We start from the raw sequence: 23,858 nt of genomic DNA, 5'->3' as shown, positions 1-23,858 counted from the left end.
GAATTAGCCCGAACTGAGTTACCTGATACATTGGAAGGCCTTATGAAGCTCAGCAGGCAAATTGATAGGAGATTACGTGAAAGAAGATTTGAACGTCAATACCCTGAAATTGTTCATAAGAAGGATAAGGTTTTTAACCATTCCACTTCTAATAGTCCTCATACTGGTTCAACTGGTGCTGAAGCAATGGATATAAGTTTTTTCAGAGGACCTCTAACTCCTGAAGAACGTATCAGAAGGAAGACTAGAGGCCTCTGCATGTATTGCGCATCCTCATCTCATACCTTAAAGGATTGCCCATCTTTGCCACAGAACAAGAAGAGTAAGTACCATACCAATCTTTCTCTCCAGTCAAAGCATAACAACCCTCTTCATTGTTCTTTACTTCTTTCTCTACAGTGGGCAAATAAACAACTGACCATTCCAGCCATCTTGGATACAGGAGCACAAGGAAACTACATTGACAGTTCTCTGGTTTCTAAAAATAAAATACCATTGATAAAAAAGTTGTCTCCTATTTTCCTTCGTGTGGTTGATGGCTCTGAGATATCATCAGGGCCAATTACACATCACACCATCCCGCTCTCTGTCACTACATTAAAAACACATCATGAACATCTCACTTTTGATGTAATCACTTCTCCATTATTCCCAATAGTACTTGGGCTAGCTTGGTTACAGCTACACGAACCTGATATTAATTGGAAATCCTTAAAAGTTCAACTAAATTCTGATTTCTGTCAACAGACTTGCCATAGAATTTCTTTTCACAGTTTATCCTCCACATCAGAAACTCTGATACCAGAAATGTACAAGCAGTTCTCTGAAGTCTTCAGTAAGAAGGAAGCAGATACCCTTCCCCCACACAGAATCTACGACTGCCCTATTGAACTGAAACCTGGAACAACGCCACCTATTGGACATTTATACCCACTTTGTCAACCGGAACTGGATCATCTAAAAACTTACCTAGATGAAAATCTAAAGAAAGGGTTTATCCGTCCTTCAGTTTCTCCTGCTGGTGCAGGAATGTTCTTTGTGCGGAACAAAGACCAATCTCTTCGGCCTATCATTGACTTCAGACAATTGAACAAAATAACCATAAAAAACCGATACCCTCTCCCCCTCATTCCTGAACTCATAGAAAGACTCAGGCATGCTCAGATTTTTACTAAATTAGATTTGAGAGGGGCGTACAATTTAGTGCGTATCCGTGAGGGGGATGAGTGGCTTACCGCTTTTAGAACTAGGTATGGGTTGTTTGAATATCTAGTTATGCCTTTCGGCTTAACTAACGCACCCGCAACTTTCCAGTTCTTTATTAATGACATTTTCCATGATCTCCTTGACACATGTGTTGTTGTCTACCTAGATGACATTTTAATCTATTCCACAAATCTAGAAGAACATATCAAACATGTTAGTTGGGTTTTAGCAAGACTCCAAGTCCATCGGCTATACGCCAAATTGGAAAAATGTATTTTCCACACCAACAAAATAGAGTTCCTGGGTTACTCCATCAGCCCAAATGGGATTCAAATGCAAGATAACAAAGTGGAAGCAGTAAAATCATGGCCCACACCTTCAACACGGAAAGAACTACAAAAGTTTCTTGGTTTCAGTAACTATTACAGAAAGTTCATTCGCAATTTTTCTAAAATTGCAAAACCTCTGACTAAATTAACTAGTGCTAATTGTTCTTTCCAGTGGACTAAAGAACAGGATGATGCGTTCAACTTCCTAAAGAATTCCTTTTCATCTGCCCCCATTCTGAAATATCCTGATCCAAACCTTCAATATACCCTAGAGGTGGATTCTTCAGATTATGCTCTTGGCGCTGTCCTCTCCCAAAGACAGTCTCCTACAGAACCACTACACCCAGTTGGGTTCTATTCAAAGATTATGACTCCAGCAGAGATCAATTATTCCATTGGGGACAAGGAACTTCTAGCCATTAAAAGAGCCTTCGAATTCTGGAGACATCTCCTTGAAGGTACCTCCCTACCTATAGTGATTTATACGGATCACCGGAATTTGGAATATCTACAAAATAATAAAACTTTATCTGGACGTCAAGTGAGATGGAGTCTCTACTTTAGTCGTTTCAATTTCCAAATCATGTACAGGCCGGGTTCAAAAAATGGGAAGGCAGATGCACTCTCTCGACGAGATCCAAGACCTATACAGGAAGACTCTCCTACTAGCATTCTTCCCCCTACTCGATTCCTTGCTATCCTATCTCAACAGGATAAGGAATATCAATCTGATCTTTCTTCAGAAGACCAAACCCTACTAGATAGACTAACCCTCCAGGATGGTTTTTACTTCCATGGTTCTAAACTTTATATTCCAGAACGTTTCAGACAGAAAATAATCAAAGATCATCATGACCCTCCACTAATTGGTCATCCAGGAATCAAACGTACACATGAGCTCATCTCCAGAAGTTACTGGTGGCCATCGATGAAAACCAGTATAAAGGAATATATACAACATTGTACAACCTGTACAGTATCAAAACCAGAAAGGAGACCTCCCTATGGCTATTTAATTCCTTTGGAAGTACTGGAATCTCCTTGGTCTCATTTGGGAATGGATTTTATAGTTGATCTACCACCTAGTTCTGGACAAACCACCATTTTAGTTGTTACCGATCATTTTACTAAAATGGCACATTTTATTCCTTTTCATAAGTTACCCACTTCCATTGAAACAGCATATTTATTTCTAAACCACATTGTACGATACCATGGGTTACCATCCATTTTAACTACTGATAGAGGAACCCAATTCACCTCACGCTTCTGGAAAGCACTCACTAAAGCACTCCAAATCGATCAAAGGTTAAGCACAGCCTTCCACCCTCAGACTAATGGCCAAACTGAGAGACTCAATCAGTGGCTTGAGCAATATCTACAATGCTATTGCTCATATCATCAAAATAAATGGACTTCCTTTCTCTCCATGGCTGAATTTGCCTATAACAATACCATTAACAGCACTACAAATTACTCTCCCTTTTTCGCCAACTATGGTTTTAATCCAAGATTCACTATCCAAACGACTTCTACACATGACTCACCATCTGTTGATGTGCTAACACAAAACATAGGTGAAAATTTCCTACATTTACGAGATAACATCAAACAAGCTCAGGCGTCTCAGAAGAAATTTTATGATTTACGTCGTAGAGCTTCTCCGAAATATTCTATAGGGGACTATGTTTGGTTATCTTCCAAAAATATTAAAATGCACTTACCAAGTAAAAAATTGGCTGGGTTGTTCCTTGGCCCATTCAAAATTCTACACATCATCAATGAAAATGCCGTCAGGCTTGATCTACCTGATTCTTTACCCATCCACCCAACTTTCCATGTATCATTATTGAAACCCTACTTGGGAGATAAACCTGATGTACCTCTTCTACCCCCTTCTCCTATTCAATTGGGCACTGATGTCTATGAAGTTTATGATCTTTTGGACTCAAGATTTTATAATGGGGAATTACAGTATCTGGTCCGATGGAAAGGGTTCGCCCCAGAGGATGATACTTGGGAACCTCATGCACACATTAATGCTCCAAAGCTTATTGCTCGTTTTCATAGAAGATATCCAAACAGACCTAAATTCCAACCCGTGGTCGGCTTGCTTGAGGGGGGGGATCTGTAAGGATTCCAGTCCTGCTTTTACTTTTTGCCTCAACTTACCTTCCTCACCTGTACTTAAGGCATCACCCCGCCCCAAACAAGTGCTTAGTTGTTGAGTATTGTTTGCTGAAACCAGTGCTCCCTTTCTTATAAGCTATATACTTATCAAAAGAAGTTTTACTTCTACTACTTTAACATTTGGATTTACAAATACCAGCTGCAGTTTGGTCACAAAGGGACTAATAACAACTAGTCTCATTCATCCTGAAGATTGCTATTCCAAGAAGTATTAAGTTATTCAACTCCTCATCTCTACAGGAATTGCTATCTAATTTCCAACAGGAGGATTCTACCAACTACTACTACGGTATTAGTATCAAATCTAATTTACCTTGGATGCCTTAGGTAACGGCTAATTACAAATTTCATGTTTCCTTTTTGAACTTTTGTAAACTGACTTTGTCTCTCAGAAATTACTTTGATTGCAACGAATGTTTTATTTAATTCTATGAACTTCCTTTGAATACATTCTCATACCGGACAGTAACGGACTTAATGTGACGTCACACAGCCTCATACATCTCAGCGTGCCATACAGCTCCTTACAACTCAGCGTGTCTCACAGCTCCATTTACAATCACTAGTCTGTGTTCAGTTTTCCACGCTGCAAGCCTTACTCTGTGTGCTGTGTCTCGTAGCAGGTCACGCCCTGTCAGCAGCTGCAGTCTGTGTGTCTCACATCTCTCATGCCTCAGTGATTATTACAATGAACACTATCTCTCACATTTGGGTTTGAGCACAATTATTGTCAAAAGTTGTTATTAATAATAATACTTATTTTCAGCCTCTAAATATTTATATGGTATAACGATATAATATAACCATATAAGGACTTACTGCCATTACTTATAAAAATCACTCTGAATAAAACAGTCTATGCTGATATAATAGCCTGTACTTCAGTTGTGAAACAAATATAATTTATTTAGACTCTGCAGTTGTGATTCAAATAACCAAGGAACCTGATAGTAGCTTATGTCAATCATCAAGGGGGAACAAAGAGTTCCTTAGCAATGATGGAAGTAACCAAAATAATCAGGTGGGCGGAGGATCACTCTTGCCACCTCTCAGCAATTCACATCCCAGGAGTAGACAACTGGGAGGCGGATTTTCTAAGTCGTCAGACTTTTCATCCGGGGGAGTGGGAACTCCACCCGGAGGTATTTGCCCAGCTGACTCAGCTATGGGGCACTCCAGAATTGGATCTGATGGCGTCCCGTCAGAACACCAAGCTTCCTCTTTACGGGTCCAGGTCCCGGGATCCCCAGGCGGTGCTGATAGATGCTCTAGCAGCGCCTTGGTCCTTCAATCTGGCCTATGTTTTTCCACCGTTTCCTCTCCTCCCTCGTCTGGTTGCCAGAATCAAGCAGGAGAGGGCTTTGGTGATTCTAATAGCGCCTGCGTGGCCACGCAGGACTCGGTATGCAGACATAGTGGACATGTCATCTGTGCCACCATGGACACTGCCAATAAGGCAGGACCTTCTAATACAGGGTCCTTTCAAACATCCAAATCTAATTTCTCTGCGTCTGACTGCTTGGAGATTGAACGCCTAATTCTATCAAAGCGTGGTTTCTCTGAGTCGGTTATTGATACCCTGATTCAGGTTAGAAAGCCTGTCACCATAAAAATCTACCATAAGATTTGGCGAAAATATCTTTTTTGGTGCGAATCCAAGGGTTACTCATGGAGTAAGATTAGGATTCCCAGGATTTTGTCCTTTCTCCAAGATGGATTGGAGAAAGGATTATCAGCTAGTTCCTTAAAGGGACAGATATCTGCTTTGTCTATTCTTTTTCACAAACGTCTGGCAGAGGTACCAGACATTCAAACGTTTAGTCAGGCTTTAGTCAGAATCAAGCCTGTTTATAGACCTGTGGCTCCGCCATGGAGTCTGAATTAAGTTCTTTCAGTTTTGCAAGGGGTTCTGTTTGAACCTTTACATTCCATAGATATTAAGCTTTTATCTTGGAAAGTTTTGTTTTTGGTAGCTATCTCTTCTGCTCGAAGAGTTTCAGAGTTATCTGCTTTACAGTGTGATTCACCTTACCTGGTGTTCCATGCAGATAAGGTAGTTTTACGTACCAAACCCGGTTTTCTTCCTAAGGTTGTGTCTAATAAGAATATTAACCAGGAAATTGTTGTTCCTTCTCTGTGTCCTAATCCTTCGTAGAAGAAGGAACGTCTGTTACACAATCTTGATGTGGTTCGTGCTTTAAAGTTCTATTTACATGCAACTAAGGATTTCAGACAAACAACTTCTTTGTTTATCTATTCTGGTAAGAGGAGAGGTCAGAAGGCGACCGCTACCTCGCTTTCCTTTTGGCTGAAAAGCATCATCCGTTTGGCCTATGAGACTGCTGGCCATCATCCTCCTGAAACAATTACTACTCATTCTACCAGAGCAGTGGCTTCCACATGGGCTTTTAAAAATGAGGCTTCTGTTGAACAGATTTGTAAGGCAGCGACTTGGTCTTCGCTGCATACTTTTTCTAAATTTTACAAATTCGATACTTTTGCTTCTTTGGAGGCTATTTTTGGGAGAAAGGTTTTACAAGCAGTGGTGCCTTCCGTTTAAGGTACCTGTCTTGTTCCCTCCCTTCATCCGTGTCCTAAAGCTTTGGTATTGGTATCCCACAAGTAAAGGATGAACCCGTGGACTGGATACACCTTACAAGAGAAAACAGAATTTATGCTTACCTGATAAATTACTTTCTCTTGTGGTGTATCCAGTCCACGGCCCGCCCTGGCTATTAAGTCAGGTAGATTTTTTTTTACAGTCACCACTGCACCCTATGGTTTCTCCTTTTTCTTCCTAACCTTCGGTCGAATGACTGGGGAGTGGAGCTAGAGGGGGAGCTATATGGCTCTGCTGTGTGCTCTCTTTGCCACTTCCTGTAGGTAAGGAGAATATCCCACAAGTAAAGGATGAACCCGTGGACTGGATACACCACAAGAGAAAGTAATTTATCAGTTAAGCATAAATTCTGTTTTATATTATAAACACTTGTTTTTTGTAACGTTTTTTATTCCATCTGTGGAATTACATACCAAAGCTATGGAGGAGTCTGATACTACATTAGAGGGTTCCACTCCTTCTGTAGTGAATAATAATACCTGTTTATTTTGTGAGGAGGCTGTAGTTTGCCCGCCTGCTCAGTTTTGTTCCAATTGCCTAAGCACTGTTTTAAAGTCTAAGAAGGGAGCTAAGTCTGCCAATACCCATAGCACAATTAGTCATTCTGAGCCATCAACCTCTCAGGATTCTATGACCCGAGAGATTTCTGCCCTGTCTACTCAAACCACTTCACATGCAGTTCCCCGCGGCACAGCTAATTTTCCATCTGGAGGGGGTCTTTTTCCTGCTTACTTTACCGCGCAGCTACAATCGGCAATCTAAATTCCTATCGGATCTAGCCTGTATGTCTCAGCTATGCGAGGATGAGTTAACCTCTGTAGCATCACAGGGTGAACTTTCTGAGTCTGAGACGTCTGTTACCAAGTCTCTTCCGGCGGAGGAACCCTCCTTTTAGATTTAAAATGTAACATTTGCGTTATTTACTAAAGAAGGTCCAATGTATGCTAGAGGTTCCAGAGGCTAAGCTACCTAAGGAACCTAAGATCCCTAAGTTAGACAGGGTCTATGAAGACAGGAAGGTCACACAGACTTTTCCTGTACCAGTTCGTATGACGAGCATTATTAGTAACAAATGGGAAAGAATCACAACTTCCTTTTCTCCCTCTGCAACTTTTAAGAAATTGTTCCCGGTCCCTGACTCTCAAATAGAATTGTGGGGTTCCATACCTAAGGTGGATGCCGCCATTTCAATGCTAGCTAAGCGTACTACTATCCCCCTTGAGGATAGTTCGTCCTTTAGAGAGCCTATGGACAAGAAGTAGGAAACTTTCCTGAGGAGAATGTGATGGGAATATGCAAATTATATGCCTGAACGCAAAGAGCTCTCTAGTTTAAGTATTGGTCTGCGGATATGACTTCTAATTCCAGGTTACTTTCTCTCCCCTTATTCGGACCAGGTCTGGACTCCATCATTTCCACAGTTACCTGCAGGGAAAGGAGACTTCCTGCCACAGGATAAGAACAACAGACCTAAGGGACGACAGTCATGGAATTTTCATTCCTTTTGTTCGGATATGTCCCAACAATCTCAATCCTAATCCAATCCCGTGCAACCCAAGAGTACTTGGAAGCCGGCTCAGTCCTCGAACAAGTCCAAACAGACAAAGAAGCCCGCCGATAACAAATCGGCATGAAGGGGCGGCCCCTGAAGATTGTTACTTTTCTCTGATGCTTGGGTTCTGGAGGTCGTATCTCAGGGATACCGGATAGGATTCAAGTCCCATCCGCCCAGGGGCAGATTCCTTCTCTCCAGACTGTCTACAAGACCAGAGAAGAGGACTGCCTTTTTAGGTTGCTTACAGGATCTAGTCTCTTTAGGAGTAATTGTCCCGGTACCTGCATCAGAAAGAGGTCTGGGGTTCTATTCAAACCTCTTCATGGTTCCCAAGAAGGAGTGAACTTTTCATCCAATTCTGGACTTGAAGTGTCTAAACAAATTTCTAAGTGTCCCATCCTTCAAGATGAAGACAATAAGATCTATCCTTCCTCTGATTCAGTAAGGACAGTTTATGACTACTATAGACCTGAAGGATGCATACCTTCACATTCCGATACACAGGGAACATTTTCAATTCCTGAGGTTTGCATTTCTGGACCAACACTTCCAGTTCATAGCACTTAGCTACTGCTACAAGAATATTTACGAAGGTTCTGGGAGCTCTCCTAGCGGTTGCCATAACACAAGGTATCGCACCTTACCTGGACGATATCTTGGTACAGGAACCATCTTTTCATCTAGCAAGGGAGCACTCAGAATTCCTTCTAAGTACTTCTTCAGTCACATGGATGGAAGATAAACTTGGAAAATAGTTCTCTTACTCCACTTACCAGGGTGAATTTCCTGGGTACAGTTATAGACTCAGTATTCATGAAGATCTTTCTAAAGGATCAGAGACGTTGCAAGCTAGCATCAGCTTGCCTTGCCCTCCAGGCCTCCCTAAGTCCTTCAGTGGCCCAGTGTATGGAGGTGATTGGCCTCATGGTGTCTTGTATGGACATCATTCCCTTTGCCAGATTCCATCTCGGACCCTTACAACTATGCATGCTGAGACGGTGACCATTCAGACCTTTCCCAACAAATAATACTGGACAGCCTGTCGAGAGATCTTGGTTGCTCTGTCAAGATCACCTGTCCCAAGGCATGTGCTTCTTGAGACCGTCCTGGGAGATAGTGAATACAGACGCAAGTTTGGGGAGTCATTTGGGGTGCCAGGAAGGCACGGGGTCTGTGGAGGAGTCCCTGTTGCTGATCAATATCTTGGCACTTCGGGCAATATTCAATTCCCTGAAGGCTTGGCCCCTTCTGGGTTTGTCCCAGTTTATGAGATTCCAATTTTACAATATAATTTCGGCAGCCTACATCAACCATCAGGGAGGAACAAGGAGTTCCTTAGCGATGAGAGAGGTTTCTCAGATCCTGGAATGGGCGGAGTCCCACAACTGTATGCTGTCAGCGATCCACATTCCGGGTGTGGACAACTGGGAAGCAGACTTCCTCAGCAGGCAATCTTTTCACCTGGGGGAATGGTCTCTCCACCCCGAGGTATTTGCAGAGATATGCTCCAGATGGGGGATGCCGGAGATAGACCTCGTGGCCTCCTGTCTAAATGCCAAACTACCGAGGTATGGGTCGAGATTGAGGGATCCTCAAGCAGAACTAATAGATGCTCTTGCGGTTCCCTGTAGATTCAGACTCGTATATCTATTTCTTCCATTACCTCTTCTCCCCCCGTGTGGTGACTCGGATCAAGCAGGAGAATGCACCGGTGATTCTAATTGCTCCATCCTGGCCTCGAACGACTTCGTTCGCGGATCTGGTGGGGATGTCCTCATCTCCTCCATGGAGCTTACCCTGTCGCAGGGACCTGCTACTACAGGGTGCCTTCCTACATCAAAATCTAGATTCTCTGAGGCTGACTGCGTGGAGATTGAACACTTATTCTTAGCCAAGAGAGGTTTCTCTGAGAGTGTTATTTATACTTTGATTCAAGCTTGTAATAATATTATAGTTTACTTTTACTGTGTATTTCCTGTGAATATTTCACATGCCAATGTTCTTCACATACAGGAAAATGTTATATTTATTTTAAATACATATTTCTATATATATTTATACCTGTATATCTATTATTGTAGATATCTAAGTATAGATATATATATATTTTACATTAACATTATTATATATATATATATATATATATATATATATATATATATATATATATATATATATATATATATATATATATATATATATATATATATATATATATAAATTTAAAAAGTAAAAAAAAATTCTATGTGAAGAATAGGAATGTAAAATATGCGTAAATTGCTTCAGGTTTTGCAGTGTAGGTCTAACGCTGTTTGGGTTAACACACATGAAGAATTAGTTATCTTAAGACTTGTTATTGAAATATTAAAAATGAAAATATTGTAAAAAATAGGTATTATAGATAATGTGAAATATATATATATATATATATATATATATATATATATATATATATATATATATATATATTCTCTATGGATTATTTAGATTTTTTTTTTTTTAGTACATCTATAATTATTTATTCATATCTCAGTATCTTATATTAATGTACTCATGTCGCAAACCTGACATGAGTACATTAATTCTTAATGTGTGCTAACCCGAAATGAGTTATCTTAAAGCAGATTTTGTATTTATTAAATATAAAATATTGAAAACTATTCATAAAGTAAATAATTATAGATGTACTAACAAAAATCTAATCATATTTTACATTCTATTGTTCTTCACATAGAAAAAATGTACTTTTCATTATTAAATATATATTACTATATATATATGATAATGTTTAATGTTAAATACATTCTCACTAATATATATATATATATATATATATATATATATATATATATATATATATATATATATATTTTTTTTTTTTTTAATAAGCATAATTAGAGGAGATAACCTTGCTCACCGTGTCTATATTGCACATGCATGCGCACATCAGGCAGTCAGGTAGCAATTGACGAATAATAAGGGCCTGATAAGGGCGGATCGACACATTAGCGGCTGCAGACGGAAGTAATGATTTTGTGCTAAATTTGTACAATATTTAAAATAATTTATATGCTTTTATTATATTTAATTCTTGCTCCAACAAACTTCAAATAACATTGTCCAAAGTACTATGTATAAAGCTCAGCCTGTTTTATGGCACTTTAACCATCAACTAACCTTTTGTTGGGGTAAAATCAGCTCCATAGTAGCAATCACACTAGCTGAATGTATCTGGCAAGCTAATGGCAGGAGATATGTGCATAGCCACCAATCAGCAGCTAGCTTCCAGTAGTGCATTGCTACTCTTGAGCCTACTTAGGAATGCCTTTCAACAAAGGATACCAAGAACATGAAGTACATTTAAAAATAGGAGTAAATTGATCTACTTACTCTCAGCTTGAGGTAGTAATTGAAAAAGACCTACTTTAACAAATTTGAGCATGTCATTTTTATTTTAGAATGTCACTTATTTACTCCAATAGCAATTTTTATGGCAAATGAATAGCACTGGTTTTTTTTTTTTCACCCAGGCTGTACGAAGCAGTATTTATGGCCGACCTGGTGCTTGTTATGTGGACATTCCTGGAGACTACGTTAACAAGATGGTTAATAGAAATGATGTCAGGTATATGGCAAAAATGCAACTTCCTTTTCTGTTGCATACCAATGGTTATATTTTTTTCAGTAGACTGAGAATAAATGTTTTTGATGCATTGGCAGCCATTTCAAAGTGGCCAGAAACAATATTTATTTTAAAATAACTTTTTTTATTATTTGTGCTGCATGATATAGCAAGGGGTGCAGGAGGCTATTTGCAGTTTAATCTAAGGTAAGACTTTAAGATGACTAAGATGTAGACTGTCCCTTTAAAGGATACGAACGCCAATATTGTTCAGACAGAGCATACAATTTTAAGAGACTTTACAATGTATTTCTGTTATGAACTGTAGTTGATAAAAAAGCATACTTAGATAGGCTCAGGAGCAGCAATAGACTACTGGGAATTAGCTGATGATTGGTGGGTACACACATGCTTCTTGTCATTGGCTCACCAGATTGGTAGCTACACACATTGACTTCACAAGGACTCGCCAAATGCGCTCAGCCAGTTCCCAATAGTGCGCTGCTGTTATATAGTTGTTTGCAAGCTACAATGCAATAATAAAATAATCTAACACATTAGAGCATTTTCTTTTTGCTTTTTATATCTCTTTAAAAAAAAACACTTAGTAAATGAAATGCTAATAAATATGTTACCAGATGGTCATAGTCACATGATTTGTGTGGCTTTCAGGTATACTGAATGCTGTTTGCCACCACCCCTCAGCCTGGCCGATACGTCAGCAGTACACAAAGCATTGTCTGTGCTGAAGAATGCTAGCCAACCTCTGCTAATAATAGGCAAAGGTAGGTTTACCATATTTGAGCTCTCTACTGACTTTTATATGTCTCTTCACTAGCATCTGATAGAAGGTTTTTGTTCGCAGTCACCAAATATTTTGGTGTGATTTATACACTTCATCTTCACCAAATATGTGCTGTTAAATAATATTCTGACCTTTTGTATACACATTGGATTAGTTGAATTGTTCATTGAATCATCCTTTAACTTTTTTCTTTAGATGTGTGTGTTTTATTTCTAAGAATGCGCTCGTAATAAGTGCGCTTCCATAGGAGAAAACACATGGTTTTAATTGTGTCGTTTTGATGCGACTAATGTTTGCTGTTAGGACGTAGTGAACATATACCCAGGTAGAAATAATTGGCAAAAAATTCCAGCCAGATATGGTGAAAAGTAATTAAAATGCATATTCATTAGAGTCCACAAAATGGGTAGCCATATTGTTCATACAAAGGATAGTAAAACAACTTTGCATAAACATAACAAGTATAGACAGTGTATTGGTGTATGCCACCCTAATAAATAAGTAATCACTATAGATCCCAGAAGTTTTTTTGGTATACGTTAGAATATCCAAGATCCTAACTGGGTGTTTTAATGATATCTGTGTACTTTTTAATGTTTCTACACTTAGAATTGTAAAATATGCTGTATACATCTGAAGAAGAGACCTGTGAGGGCTTGAAAGTTAATGGAATAAAAAAAAAAACTTATATTGGTCCATTAAAAGGTATAACAATCTACTAAAGGAATATCAATTATATAATTTTTACTTAAAGGGACAGTCTAGTTCAAAATAAACTTTCATGATTCAGATAGGGCATGTAATTTTAAACAATTTTCCAATTTACTTTTATCACCAATTTTGCTTTGTTCTCTTGGTATTCTTAGTTTAAAGCAAAACTTAGGAGGTTCATATGCTAATTTCTAAGCCCTTGAAGGCCGCCTCTTCTCTCAGGGCATTTTGACAGTTTTTCACTAGAGGGTGTTAGTTCATGTGTGTCATATAGATAACACTGTGCTCACGCAGGTGGAGTTCCTATGAGCCAGCACTGATTGGCTAAAATGCAAGTCTGTCAAAAGAACTGAAATAAGGGGCAGTTTGCAGAGGCTTAGTTACAAGATAATCAGAGAGGTTAAAAGTGTATTTATATAACTGTATTGGTTATGCAAAACTAGGGAATGTGTAATAAAGGGATTATTCATCTTTTAAAACAATAAAAATTCTGGTGTAGACTGTCCCTTTAACCTTTTTTGTTTAATTGAATTTAATTCTTTAGCAAAATTAAAGGTACATGAAAGTCAGAATTAAATGTTCATGTTTCAGATAGAGCATGCAATTTTAAGAGACTTATTAATTTACTTCTAAATATAATTCTACTAATTTAATTTGCTCTCTTAATATTGTTTGTTAAAAAGCATAACTATGTAGGCTTAGAAGCAGCAATGCCCTCCTGGGAGCTAGCTGGTGATTATTAGCTACACACATTGACTTGATATGGACTCACCAAAAGTGTTCCTCTTGCTCCCAGTAGTGCACTGCTGCTCTGGAGCTGGCTTTTAACTATGTGTTTAACTTATTCACAGGAGTTAAACACATACTTAAATGGAAACCATAATTAATTTTATTTTTACACTTTTCCTTAGTAAATATTCATAAAAATACATTTCTTTTGATTTGCATAAGTTTTAAATGTGTAAAAATAGCTTTGTAATGTATGCACTATTGTTTAGATAAAGTTAACTAAGTGATAGCTGAGAAATAAATACCATTTATGTATAGTTTGTTTATTTCTCCTGCTTTATTTTAAGGTGCTGCCCATTCTCGTGCTGAAAAGAGTATACAACAATTAGTGGAGCAATGTGGACTTCCATTTCTGCCTACCCCAATGGGAAAGGGAGTTGTTGCTGACAACCATCCAAATTGTGTAGCAGCAGCTCGATCCAGGTACTGGAGATAGTTTTTGGTAGTGTAACCTAAACGGTCCCAATTTTTCTTTCTTCTCTTAAAGGAACATTAAATACAGTAGAATTGCATAATTAACAAGTACATAATAAAAAGACTGTGCAATAGCTTTTCCTTTAAATTTCAAATAAGCAGTAGATTTTCTTTGACAAATGTATTTCTCTTGTTAAGTGTATCCAGTCCACGGATCATCCATTACTTATGGAATATTAACTCCTCCCCAACAGGAAGTGCAAGAGGATTCACCCAGCAGAGCTGCTATATAGCTCCTCCCCTAACTGCCATTCCCAGTCATTCTCTTGCACCCAACGAATAGATAGGATGTGTGAGAGGACTGTGGTGATTATACTTAGTTTCATACCTTCAATCAAAAGTTTGTTATTTTATAATAGCACCGGAGTGTGTTATTCCTTCTCTGGTAGAATTTGAAGAAGAATCTACCTGAGTTTTTCTATGATTTTAGCCGGAGTAGTTAAGATCATATTGCTGTTTCTCGGCCATCTGAGGAGAGGTAAACTTCAGATCAGGGGACAGCGGGCAGATTAATCTGCAAAGAGGTATGTAGCAGCTTATTATTTTCTGACAATGGAATTGATGAGAAAATTCTGCCATACCGATATAATGTAAACTCAGCCTTAAATGCAGTAGCAGCAACTGGTATCAGGCTGTCATGTATGTATATTTTACACTTCAGTATTCTGGGGAATGGCACTTCACTGGAATTATACTGTATGCATAAAACTTTAGCCTAATTTGCAGGGACTAGCAACAGGCTTTTTAATAACACTTAATTTATTTAATGTTAAACGTTTTTTTGCTGGCATGTAAAATCGTTTAATTTTCTGAGGTACTGGGTGAAAAAATGTTTTGGGCACTATTTTTTTCCACTTGGCAGTCGTTTTATTTAATTTATGACAGTTTACTGATCTCTCTCACTGTTATGTGTGAGGGGGAGGGACCTTTTTGGTGCTTTTGCTACGCATCAAAAAATTCAGTCAGAAGTTTATTGTCTTCCCTGCATGATCCGGTTCATCTCTACAGAACTCAGGGGTCTTCAAAACTTGTTTTGAGGGAGGTAATCACTCACAGCAGAGCTGTGAGATTGTAGTTGACTGTGATAAAAAAAAAAAAACAACGTTTATTTCTGTATTTTTTTTTTTTTTTTTTTTCTGCTATCAGGGTTAGTTATCCTTTGCTAATGGGAGCAATCCTTTGCTAAAATTGTGTTTTTTACAAAGATTTGATGCTATAACTTTTCAGTTTATTAATTTTCAACTGTCATAACTTTTTCTGTGCTTCTTATAGGCACAGTACGTTTTCATATTATAGTAAATTACTTGAAAAGTATTTCCAATTTGCTAGTTTATTTGCTAGTGTGTTAAACATGTCTGATTCAGAGGAAGATATCTGTGCTATATGTGCTAAAGCCAAAGTGGAGCCCAATAGAAATTTATGTACTAACTGTATTGATGCTACTTTAAATAAAAGTCAATCTGTACAAATTGAACATATTTCACCAAACAACGAGGGGAGAGTTATGCCGACTAACTCGCCTCACGTGTCAGTACCTGCATCTCCCGCTCGGGAGGTGCGTGATATTGTAGCGCCGAGTACATCTGGGCGGCCATTACAAATCACATTACAGGATATGGCTACTGTTATGACTGAAGTTTTGGCTAAATTACCAGAACTAAGAGGTAAGCGTGATCACTCTGGGGTGAGAACAGAGTGCGCTGATAATATTAGGGCCATGTCAGACACTGCGTCACAAATTGCAGAACATGAGGACGGAGAGCTTCATTCTGCGGGTGACGGTTCTGATCCAAACAAACTGGATTCAGATATTTCAAATTTTAAATTTAAGCTGGAAAACCTCCGTGTATTACTAGGGGAGGTGTTAGCGGCTCTGAATGATTGTAACACAGTTGCAATACCAGAGAAAATGTGTAGGTTGGATAAATATTTTGCGGTACCGGCGAGTACTGACGTTTTTCCTATACCTAAGAGACTTACTGAAATTGTTACTAAGGAGTGGGATAGACCCGGTGTGCCGTTCTCACCCCCTCCGATATTTAGAAAGATGTTTCCAATAGACGCCACCACACGGGACTTATGGCAAACGGTCCCTAAGGTGGAGGGAGCAGTTTCTACTTTAGCTAAGCGTACCACTATCCCGGTGGAGGATAGCTGTGCCTTTTCAGATCCAATGGATAAAAAGTTAGAGGGTTACCTTAAGAAAATGTTTGTTCAACAAGGTTTTATATTGCAACCTCTTGCATGCATTGCGCCTGTCACGGCTGCAGCAGCATTTTGGTTTGAGTCTCTGGAAGAGACACTTGAATCAGCTCCATTAGATGAGATTACACACAAGCTTAAAGCCCTTAAGTTAGCTAACTCATTTATTTCAGATGCCGTAGTACATTTAACTAAACTTACGGCTAAGAATTCCGGATTAGCCATTCAGGCACGCAGAGCACTGTGGCTAAAATCCTGGTCAGCTGACGTTACTTCTAAATCTAAATTGCTTAATATACCTTTCAAAGGGCAGACCTTATTCGGGCCCGGGTTGAAAGAAATTATCGCTGACATTACAGGAGGTAAAGGCCATGCCCTGCCTCAAGACAGAGCCAAACCTAAGGCTAGACAGTCTAATTTTCGTTCCTTTCGTAATTTCAAAGCAGGAGCAGCATCAACTTCCTCTGCACCAAAACAGGAAGGAGCTGTTGCTCGCTACAGACAAGGCTGGAGACCTAACCAGTCCTGGAACAAGGGCAAGCAGGCCAGGAAACCTGCTGCTGCCCCTAAGACAGCATGAATCGAGGGCCCCCGATCCGGGAACGGATCTAGTGGGGGGCAGACTTTCTCTCTTCGCCCAGGCTTGGGCAAGAGATGTCCAGGATCCCTGGGCGTTAGAGATCATATCTCAGGGATACCTTCTAGACTTCAAATTCTCTCCCCCAAGAGGGAGATTTCATCTGTCAAGGTTGTCAACAAACCAAATAAAGAAAGAGGCGTTTCTACGCTGCGTACAAGATCTTTTATTAATGGGAGTGATCCATCCGGTTCCGCGGTCGGAACAAGGACAAGGGTTTTACTCAAATCTGTTTGTGGTTCCCAAAAAAGAGGGAACTTTCAGGCCAATCTTGGATTTAAAGATCCTAAACAAATTTCTAAGAGTTCCATCGTTCAAAATGGAAACTATTCGGACAATTTTACCCATGATCCAAAAGGGTCAGTACATGACCACAGTGGATTTAAAGGATGCTTACCTTCACATACCGATTCACAAAGATCATTACCGGTATCTAAGGTTTGCCTTTCTAGACAGGCATTACCAGTTTGTAGCTCTTCCATTCGGATTGGCTACGGCTCCGAGAATCTTCACAAAGGTTCTGTGTGCTCTTCTGGCGGTACTAAGACCGCGAGGAATTGCGGTAGCTCCGTACCTAGACGACATTCTGATACAAGCTTCAAGCTTTCAAACTGCCAAGTCTCATACAGAGTTAGTACTGGCATTTCTAAGGTCGCATGGATGGAAGGTGAACGAAAAGAAGAGTTCTCTCTTTCCACTCACAAGAGTTCCCTTCTTGGGGACTCTTATAGATTCTGTAGAAATGAAGATTTACCTGACAGAAGACAGGTTAACAAAGCTTCAAAATGCATGCCGTGTCCTTCATTCCATTCAACACCCGTCAGTAGCTCAATGCATGGAGGTGATCGGCTTAATGGTAGCAGCAATGGACATAGTACCCTTTGCACGTCTACATCTCAGACCGCTGCAATTGTGCATGCTAAGTCAGTGGAATGGGGATTACTCAGACTTGTCCCCTACTCTGAATCTGGATCAAGAGACCAGAAATTCTCTTCTATGGTGGCTTTCTCGGCCACATCTGTCCAGGGGGATGCCATTCAGCAGGCCGGACTGGACAATTGTAATAACAGACGCCAGCCTACTAGGTTGGGGCGCTGTCTGGAATTCTCTGAAGGCTCAGGGACAATGGAATCAGGAGGAGAGTCTGCTACCAATAAACATTCTGGAATTGAGAGCAGTTCTCAATGCCCTTCTGGCTTGGCCCCAGTTAACAACTCGGGGGTTCATCAGGTTTCAGTCGGACAACATCACGACTGTAGCTTACATCAACCATCAGGGAGGGACAAGAAGCTCCCTAGCAATGATGGAAGTATCAAAGATAATTCGCTGGGCAGAGTCTCACTCTTGCCACCTGTCGGCAATCCACATCCCGGGAGTGGAGAACTGGGAGGCGGATTTCTTAAGTCATCAGACTTTTCATCCGGGGGAGTGGGAACTTCATCCGGAGGTCTTTGCCCAAATACTTCGACGTTGGGGCAAACCAGAGATAGATCTCATGGCGTCTCGACAGAACGCCAAGCTTCCTCGTTACGGGTCCAGATCCAGGGATACGGGAGCGGTTCTGATAGATGCTTTGACAGCACCTTGGACCTTCGGGATGGCTTATGTGTTTCCACCCTTCCCGATGCTTCCTCGATTGATTGCCAGAATCAAACAGGAGAGAGCATCAGTGATTCTAATAACGCCTGCATGGCCACGCAGGACTTGGTATGCAGATCTAGTGGACATGTCATCCTGTCCACCTTGGTCGCTACCTCTGAAACAGGACCTTCTGATCCAGGGTCCCTTCAAACATCAAAATCTAATTTCTCTGAAGCTGACTGCTTGGAAATTGAACGCTTGATTTTATCAAAACATGGTTTTTCTGAGTCAGTTATTGATACCTTAATACAGGCTAGGAAGCCTGTTACCAGAAAGATTTACCATAAGATATGGCGCAAATTCTTATATTGGTGCGAATCCAAGAGTTACTCATGGAGTAAGGTTAGGATTCCGAGGATATTGTCTTTTCTACAAGAAGGTTTAGAAAAGGGTTTATCCGCTAGTTCCTTAAAGGGACAGATTTCAGCTCTGTCCATTCTTTTACACAAACGTCTGTCAGAAGTTCCGGACGTTCAAGCTTTTTGTCAGGCTTTAGCTTGGATCAAGCCTGTGTTTAAAACTGTTGCTCCACCATGGAGTTTGAACTTAGTTCTTAATGTTTTACAGGGGGTTCCGTTTGAACCCCTTCATTCCATTGATATCAAGTTGTTATCTTGGAAAGTTCTGTTTTTAATGGCGATTTCCTCGGCTCGAAGAGTCTCTGAGTTATCTGCCTTACATTGTGATTCTCCTTATCTGATTTTTCATTCAGACAAGGTAGTTCTGCGTACTAAACCTGGGTTCCTACCTAAGGTGGTCACTAACAGGAATATCAATCAAGAGATTGTGGTTACATCTTTGTGTCCTAATCCTTCTTCGAAAAAGGAATGTCTGCTACACAATCTAGATGTAGTCCGTGCCCTGAAATTTTATCTACAGGCAACTAAGGATTTTCGACAAACGTCTTCCCTGTTTGTTGTTTATTCTGGTCAGAGGAGAGGTCAAAAAGCTTCGGCTACCTCTCTCTCCTTTTGGCTTCGTAGCATAATACGGTTAGCCTATGAGACTGCTGGACAGCAGCCTCCTGAAAGAATTACAGCACATTCTACTAGAGCTGTGGCTTCCACTTGGGCCTTTAAGAATGAGGCTTCTGTTGAACAGATTTGCAAGGCTGCAACTTGGTCTTCTCTTCATACTTTTTCCAAATTTTACAAATTTGACACTTTTGCTTCTTCGGAGGCTGTTTTTGGGAGAAAGGTTCTTCAGGCAGTGGTTCCTTCCGTATAAAGAGCCTGCCTGTCCCTCCCGTCATCCGTGTACTTTAGCTTTGGTATTGGTATCCCATAAGTAATGGATGATCCGTGGACTGGATACACTTAACAAGAGAAAACATCATTTATGCTTACCTGATAAATTTATTTCTCTTGTAGTGTATCCAGTCCACGGCCCGCCCTGTCACTTTAAGGCAGGTAATTTTTCCATTAAACTACAGTCACCACTGTACCCTATGGTTTTCCTTTCTCTGCATGTTTTCAGTCGAATGACTGGTAATGGCAGTTAGGGGAGGAGCTATATAGCAGCTCTGCTGGGTGAATCCTCTTGCACTTCCTGTTGGGGAGTAGTTAATATCCCATAAGTAATGGATGATCCGTGGACTGGATACACTACAAGAGAAATAAATTTATCAGGTAAGCATAAATTATGTTTTTTTCCCCATTTGCCAGCCCCCCTTTATCATGTGGCAGCCATCAGCCAATCAGATTAGTATGCATATACCCTATGAACTTGTGCACATGGTCAGTAGGAGCTGGTGCCTCAGATAGTGTGCATATAAAAATACTGTGCATAATTTGATAATGGAAGCAAATTGGAAAGTCCCTTAACCCTTATGCTCTTGCTGAATCATGAAAGTTTCATTTTGACTTTAGTGTACATTAAAATGCTGTCTAAACTAAAGTAGCATGGTTACTGCTCACCGTGCTGTTCCTTTAACTACTTTACCTGCAGCCCTCTCTAAAGCTGTTTCTTAAAATCAGTACTGGTGCAGGTTGGTGAAGCTTCTCATCTTCATACTGGGCGCCACCATCTTGAAGCACACATATTCTTGCTTCCTAGAACAGGGTGCTCTCATAGATCAGTGACACTGCTGGTCTATTTCACAACTCTATATATATATATATATATATATATATATATATATATATATATATATATATATATATATATATATATATATATATATATATATATATATATATATATATATACACAGTAAGATCAGCACTCACCAGCATCACCATCATCACTGTGCACGGCCATGTAGATTAATCCAAAGTAAAAGCAGCATGTGAAAAAGGATCCGGTGTATATCCCAATAGCTTCACAGCAGCATAAAGAGCCAGCACCAGAGAATAAATCAATCACCATTTATTAGAAAAGGTACATAACGTTTCGGCCCCAGCAGGGAGGCCTTGGTCACATGAAGACAAGTCATCAGGATAGCCCTTGATAAAGGGTCTTCAGACCAACCGGTCGCACAGCATTTCCAGCAGGCTAGAAATGCAATCTCCTCATTAAGAACGATCTTGATTGACCATGTTCCCAAATCCAGACGCGGCGGCGATAGAGCGAAAGCCCTTTTACAGCTGGAGTCACATTGGATACATCGATTAGGAACTATGACACCCAAAGGCTTAAACATGACCATTGACTACAGCTGTTTCTATAAATGACTGTGAGCTTCCTCTTATCATGAATTTGTGTTTTTATATATATATATATATATATCAGAGGGACTGTTGTTGTCCCGAAACGTCACTAAAATAAACTTGTTTGCCACAGTTGCTGATGGATCAGTGAGTGCTTCTCCTTTGCATTATATATATATATATATATATATATATATATATATATATATATATATATATATATATATATATATATATATATATATATATTAAAAAACTTATTTCACCTTCTGCAATTTGGCAAGATCAGTGAGCACACAAACACTCAACATATAAATTAAGCATGCTTTATATGAGCTTGATGCATTGTATCAAATTTTCTGTTACATTTTGCACATGTTTTTTTTGTTTCATTTTATATTAACAAATTTAAATTAATTTGTTGCATCTTGACAACCGTGTTTAGAGTCTAGTTCTGAATGGTTCACAGTTTCATTGCTTTATTTAAATTTTGAGACTTTATGTGCAGTGCTGGATAAAGTTTACTATTTATCTTTTTCTAATTAATTAATCTTTTTAAGCCTCCATGCACCTGGGGTCTCATCTTAATACTAAGAGAGGTGGGCCTTAGTTCACAAGTCTGAATACTATCCCTCGCTAGCTGGTATATCTTTATATATATATATATATATATATATATATATATATATATATATATATATATATATATATATATATATATATATATATATATATATATATATATATATATATATATACATACATACATATACATTTTGCTTAGAAGGGCACTCACAGGCATTTTTTTATATCCGTCAAATAATTTATTTTATTTTCAATATATCAAAAGTTCAATCTAATGGTCATAGTCGACGTTTCGGCCCCTATCTGGGCCTTCTTCAAGACAAATATCTCAAATCTGCAATGAAGCCATGATAGCCTGAGAGTTGACTATGACCATTATATTGAAAATAAAATCAATTATTTGACGGATATAAAAAAATGCCTGTGAGTGCCCTTCTATGCAAAAAGTATAGATACACAACATTGAGGATTGCACCCAGGTTTTGAATACACCGTATTGGTTGGAGTGCTGGGCCACCGGCTAATTGAGATAGATATATATATATTTACACATACATTAATTCAAACCCTTACAGGCTCAATTGCTTAAAGGTGGGCTTCTCCCTGTAAATCACTGCTAATGTATGCGCTATGAAAGACCACCTAGTATATGATATTAACATTTATAATCCACCTTAAAGGGACACTAAAGTCACAATTAAACTTTCATCATTCAGAAAGAACAAGCAGTTGTAAGAGTCATTTCAATTTACTTCCATTATGAAATTTCGCACTTTCTTTTCATATGCACATTTTCTGAGTCACCAGCTCTTACTGAGCATGTGCACAAGTTCACAGGGTATACGTATACTAGTCTGCGTTTGGCTGATGCCTGTCACATGATATAGCAGGTTGGCAAGTGGGGGGAAAAATAAATTTGTTTGAATAAAATCTACTTCTTATTTGAAATGTAGAGTAAGTTTTATTGCATTGTCTTTTTATTATGCATATGTTAATTATTACTGTATTTAATGGTTCTTTAAGAGAGTACATGGTTCAGGGGGCTGAGGTAGGGCTGGTGTATACTGGACAACTTTTATAGAAGCTAATTTCACATCTGAAAGGGGTTTGTATTAAGTTGTTTGTTTTTGCACACACAGACTAACATATATTTCACTGCATTAATATAGAGAGTTGGTTAAATAGACAATAAATGAAATATGGGCTGTGGTATACGGAAAATGTGTGTTTTGGGAATACAAAAATAAGTAGTTTTCTTCCACTTTAACACAGAACAGGAGGAATTGCAGGGAAGTGACTGTACAGCTCTGAAATCTTTACCAGGTCTGATCTTGTTAGTAGATGCAATGCGATGTTAGGTGCAATTCAGTAGTCACTGTGCCATTGTCAAATAGTGATACTGATTTATAAATACACTAACACTGCCTTTAAAAACCTAATCAAATGAAGAAGTGATATACAGTCTTTTTTATTCTTTGTAAGTGATTTCTTATCTCTTGCATTTCTAGTGCATTGCTGCACGCGGATGTTATAGTGCTGCTGGGTGCCAGGCTGAACTGGATTTTGCACTTTGGACTCCCACCAAGGTTCCGAGCAGATGTAAAGATTATACAGGTCAGAAAACAATGTCATGTCAATACAATCTGCTCTAACATTAGTACTTTTTTTTTTCATTTTAGCTTCACAATTGAAATATTTGATTTGTGAGTAAACACAATAAGTTGTGGAAACACTACTTGACAGTCCAACCTATTCACTTATTGAAAGTAGATTCTCTTTTGTTTTGGAATAAACAGGATTAGAAAATGTTGCAAGAAAAAACACACTAAATACTTCAGTTCTGT

The 23,858-nt window shown here is 39.1% G+C and overlaps 1 protein-coding gene across 1 annotated transcript in view; it reads left to right on the top strand.

Annotated features, from left to right (window-relative positions):
• The window catches only part of HACL1 (2-hydroxyacyl-CoA lyase 1), a 181,192-nt gene that overhangs the window by 46,112 nt on the left and 111,222 nt on the right, over nucleotides 1–23,858 (top strand). The window contains exons 7-10 of the mRNA XM_053714200.1: nucleotides 11,431–11,525; nucleotides 12,195–12,307; nucleotides 14,115–14,250; nucleotides 23,523–23,628. Coding sequence (XP_053570175.1) covers nucleotides 11,431–11,525; nucleotides 12,195–12,307; nucleotides 14,115–14,250; nucleotides 23,523–23,628 — 450 coding nt within the window. The remainder of the gene's footprint in view (nucleotides 1–11,430; nucleotides 11,526–12,194; nucleotides 12,308–14,114; nucleotides 14,251–23,522; nucleotides 23,629–23,858) is intronic.

Source organism: Bombina bombina, chromosome 5 (assembly GCF_027579735.1).
Source record: "Bombina bombina isolate aBomBom1 chromosome 5, aBomBom1.pri, whole genome shotgun sequence".
Taxonomy (NCBI): Eukaryota; Metazoa; Chordata; class Amphibia; order Anura; family Bombinatoridae; genus Bombina; species Bombina bombina.
This window is presented reverse-complemented; position numbering and strand designations above follow the sequence as displayed.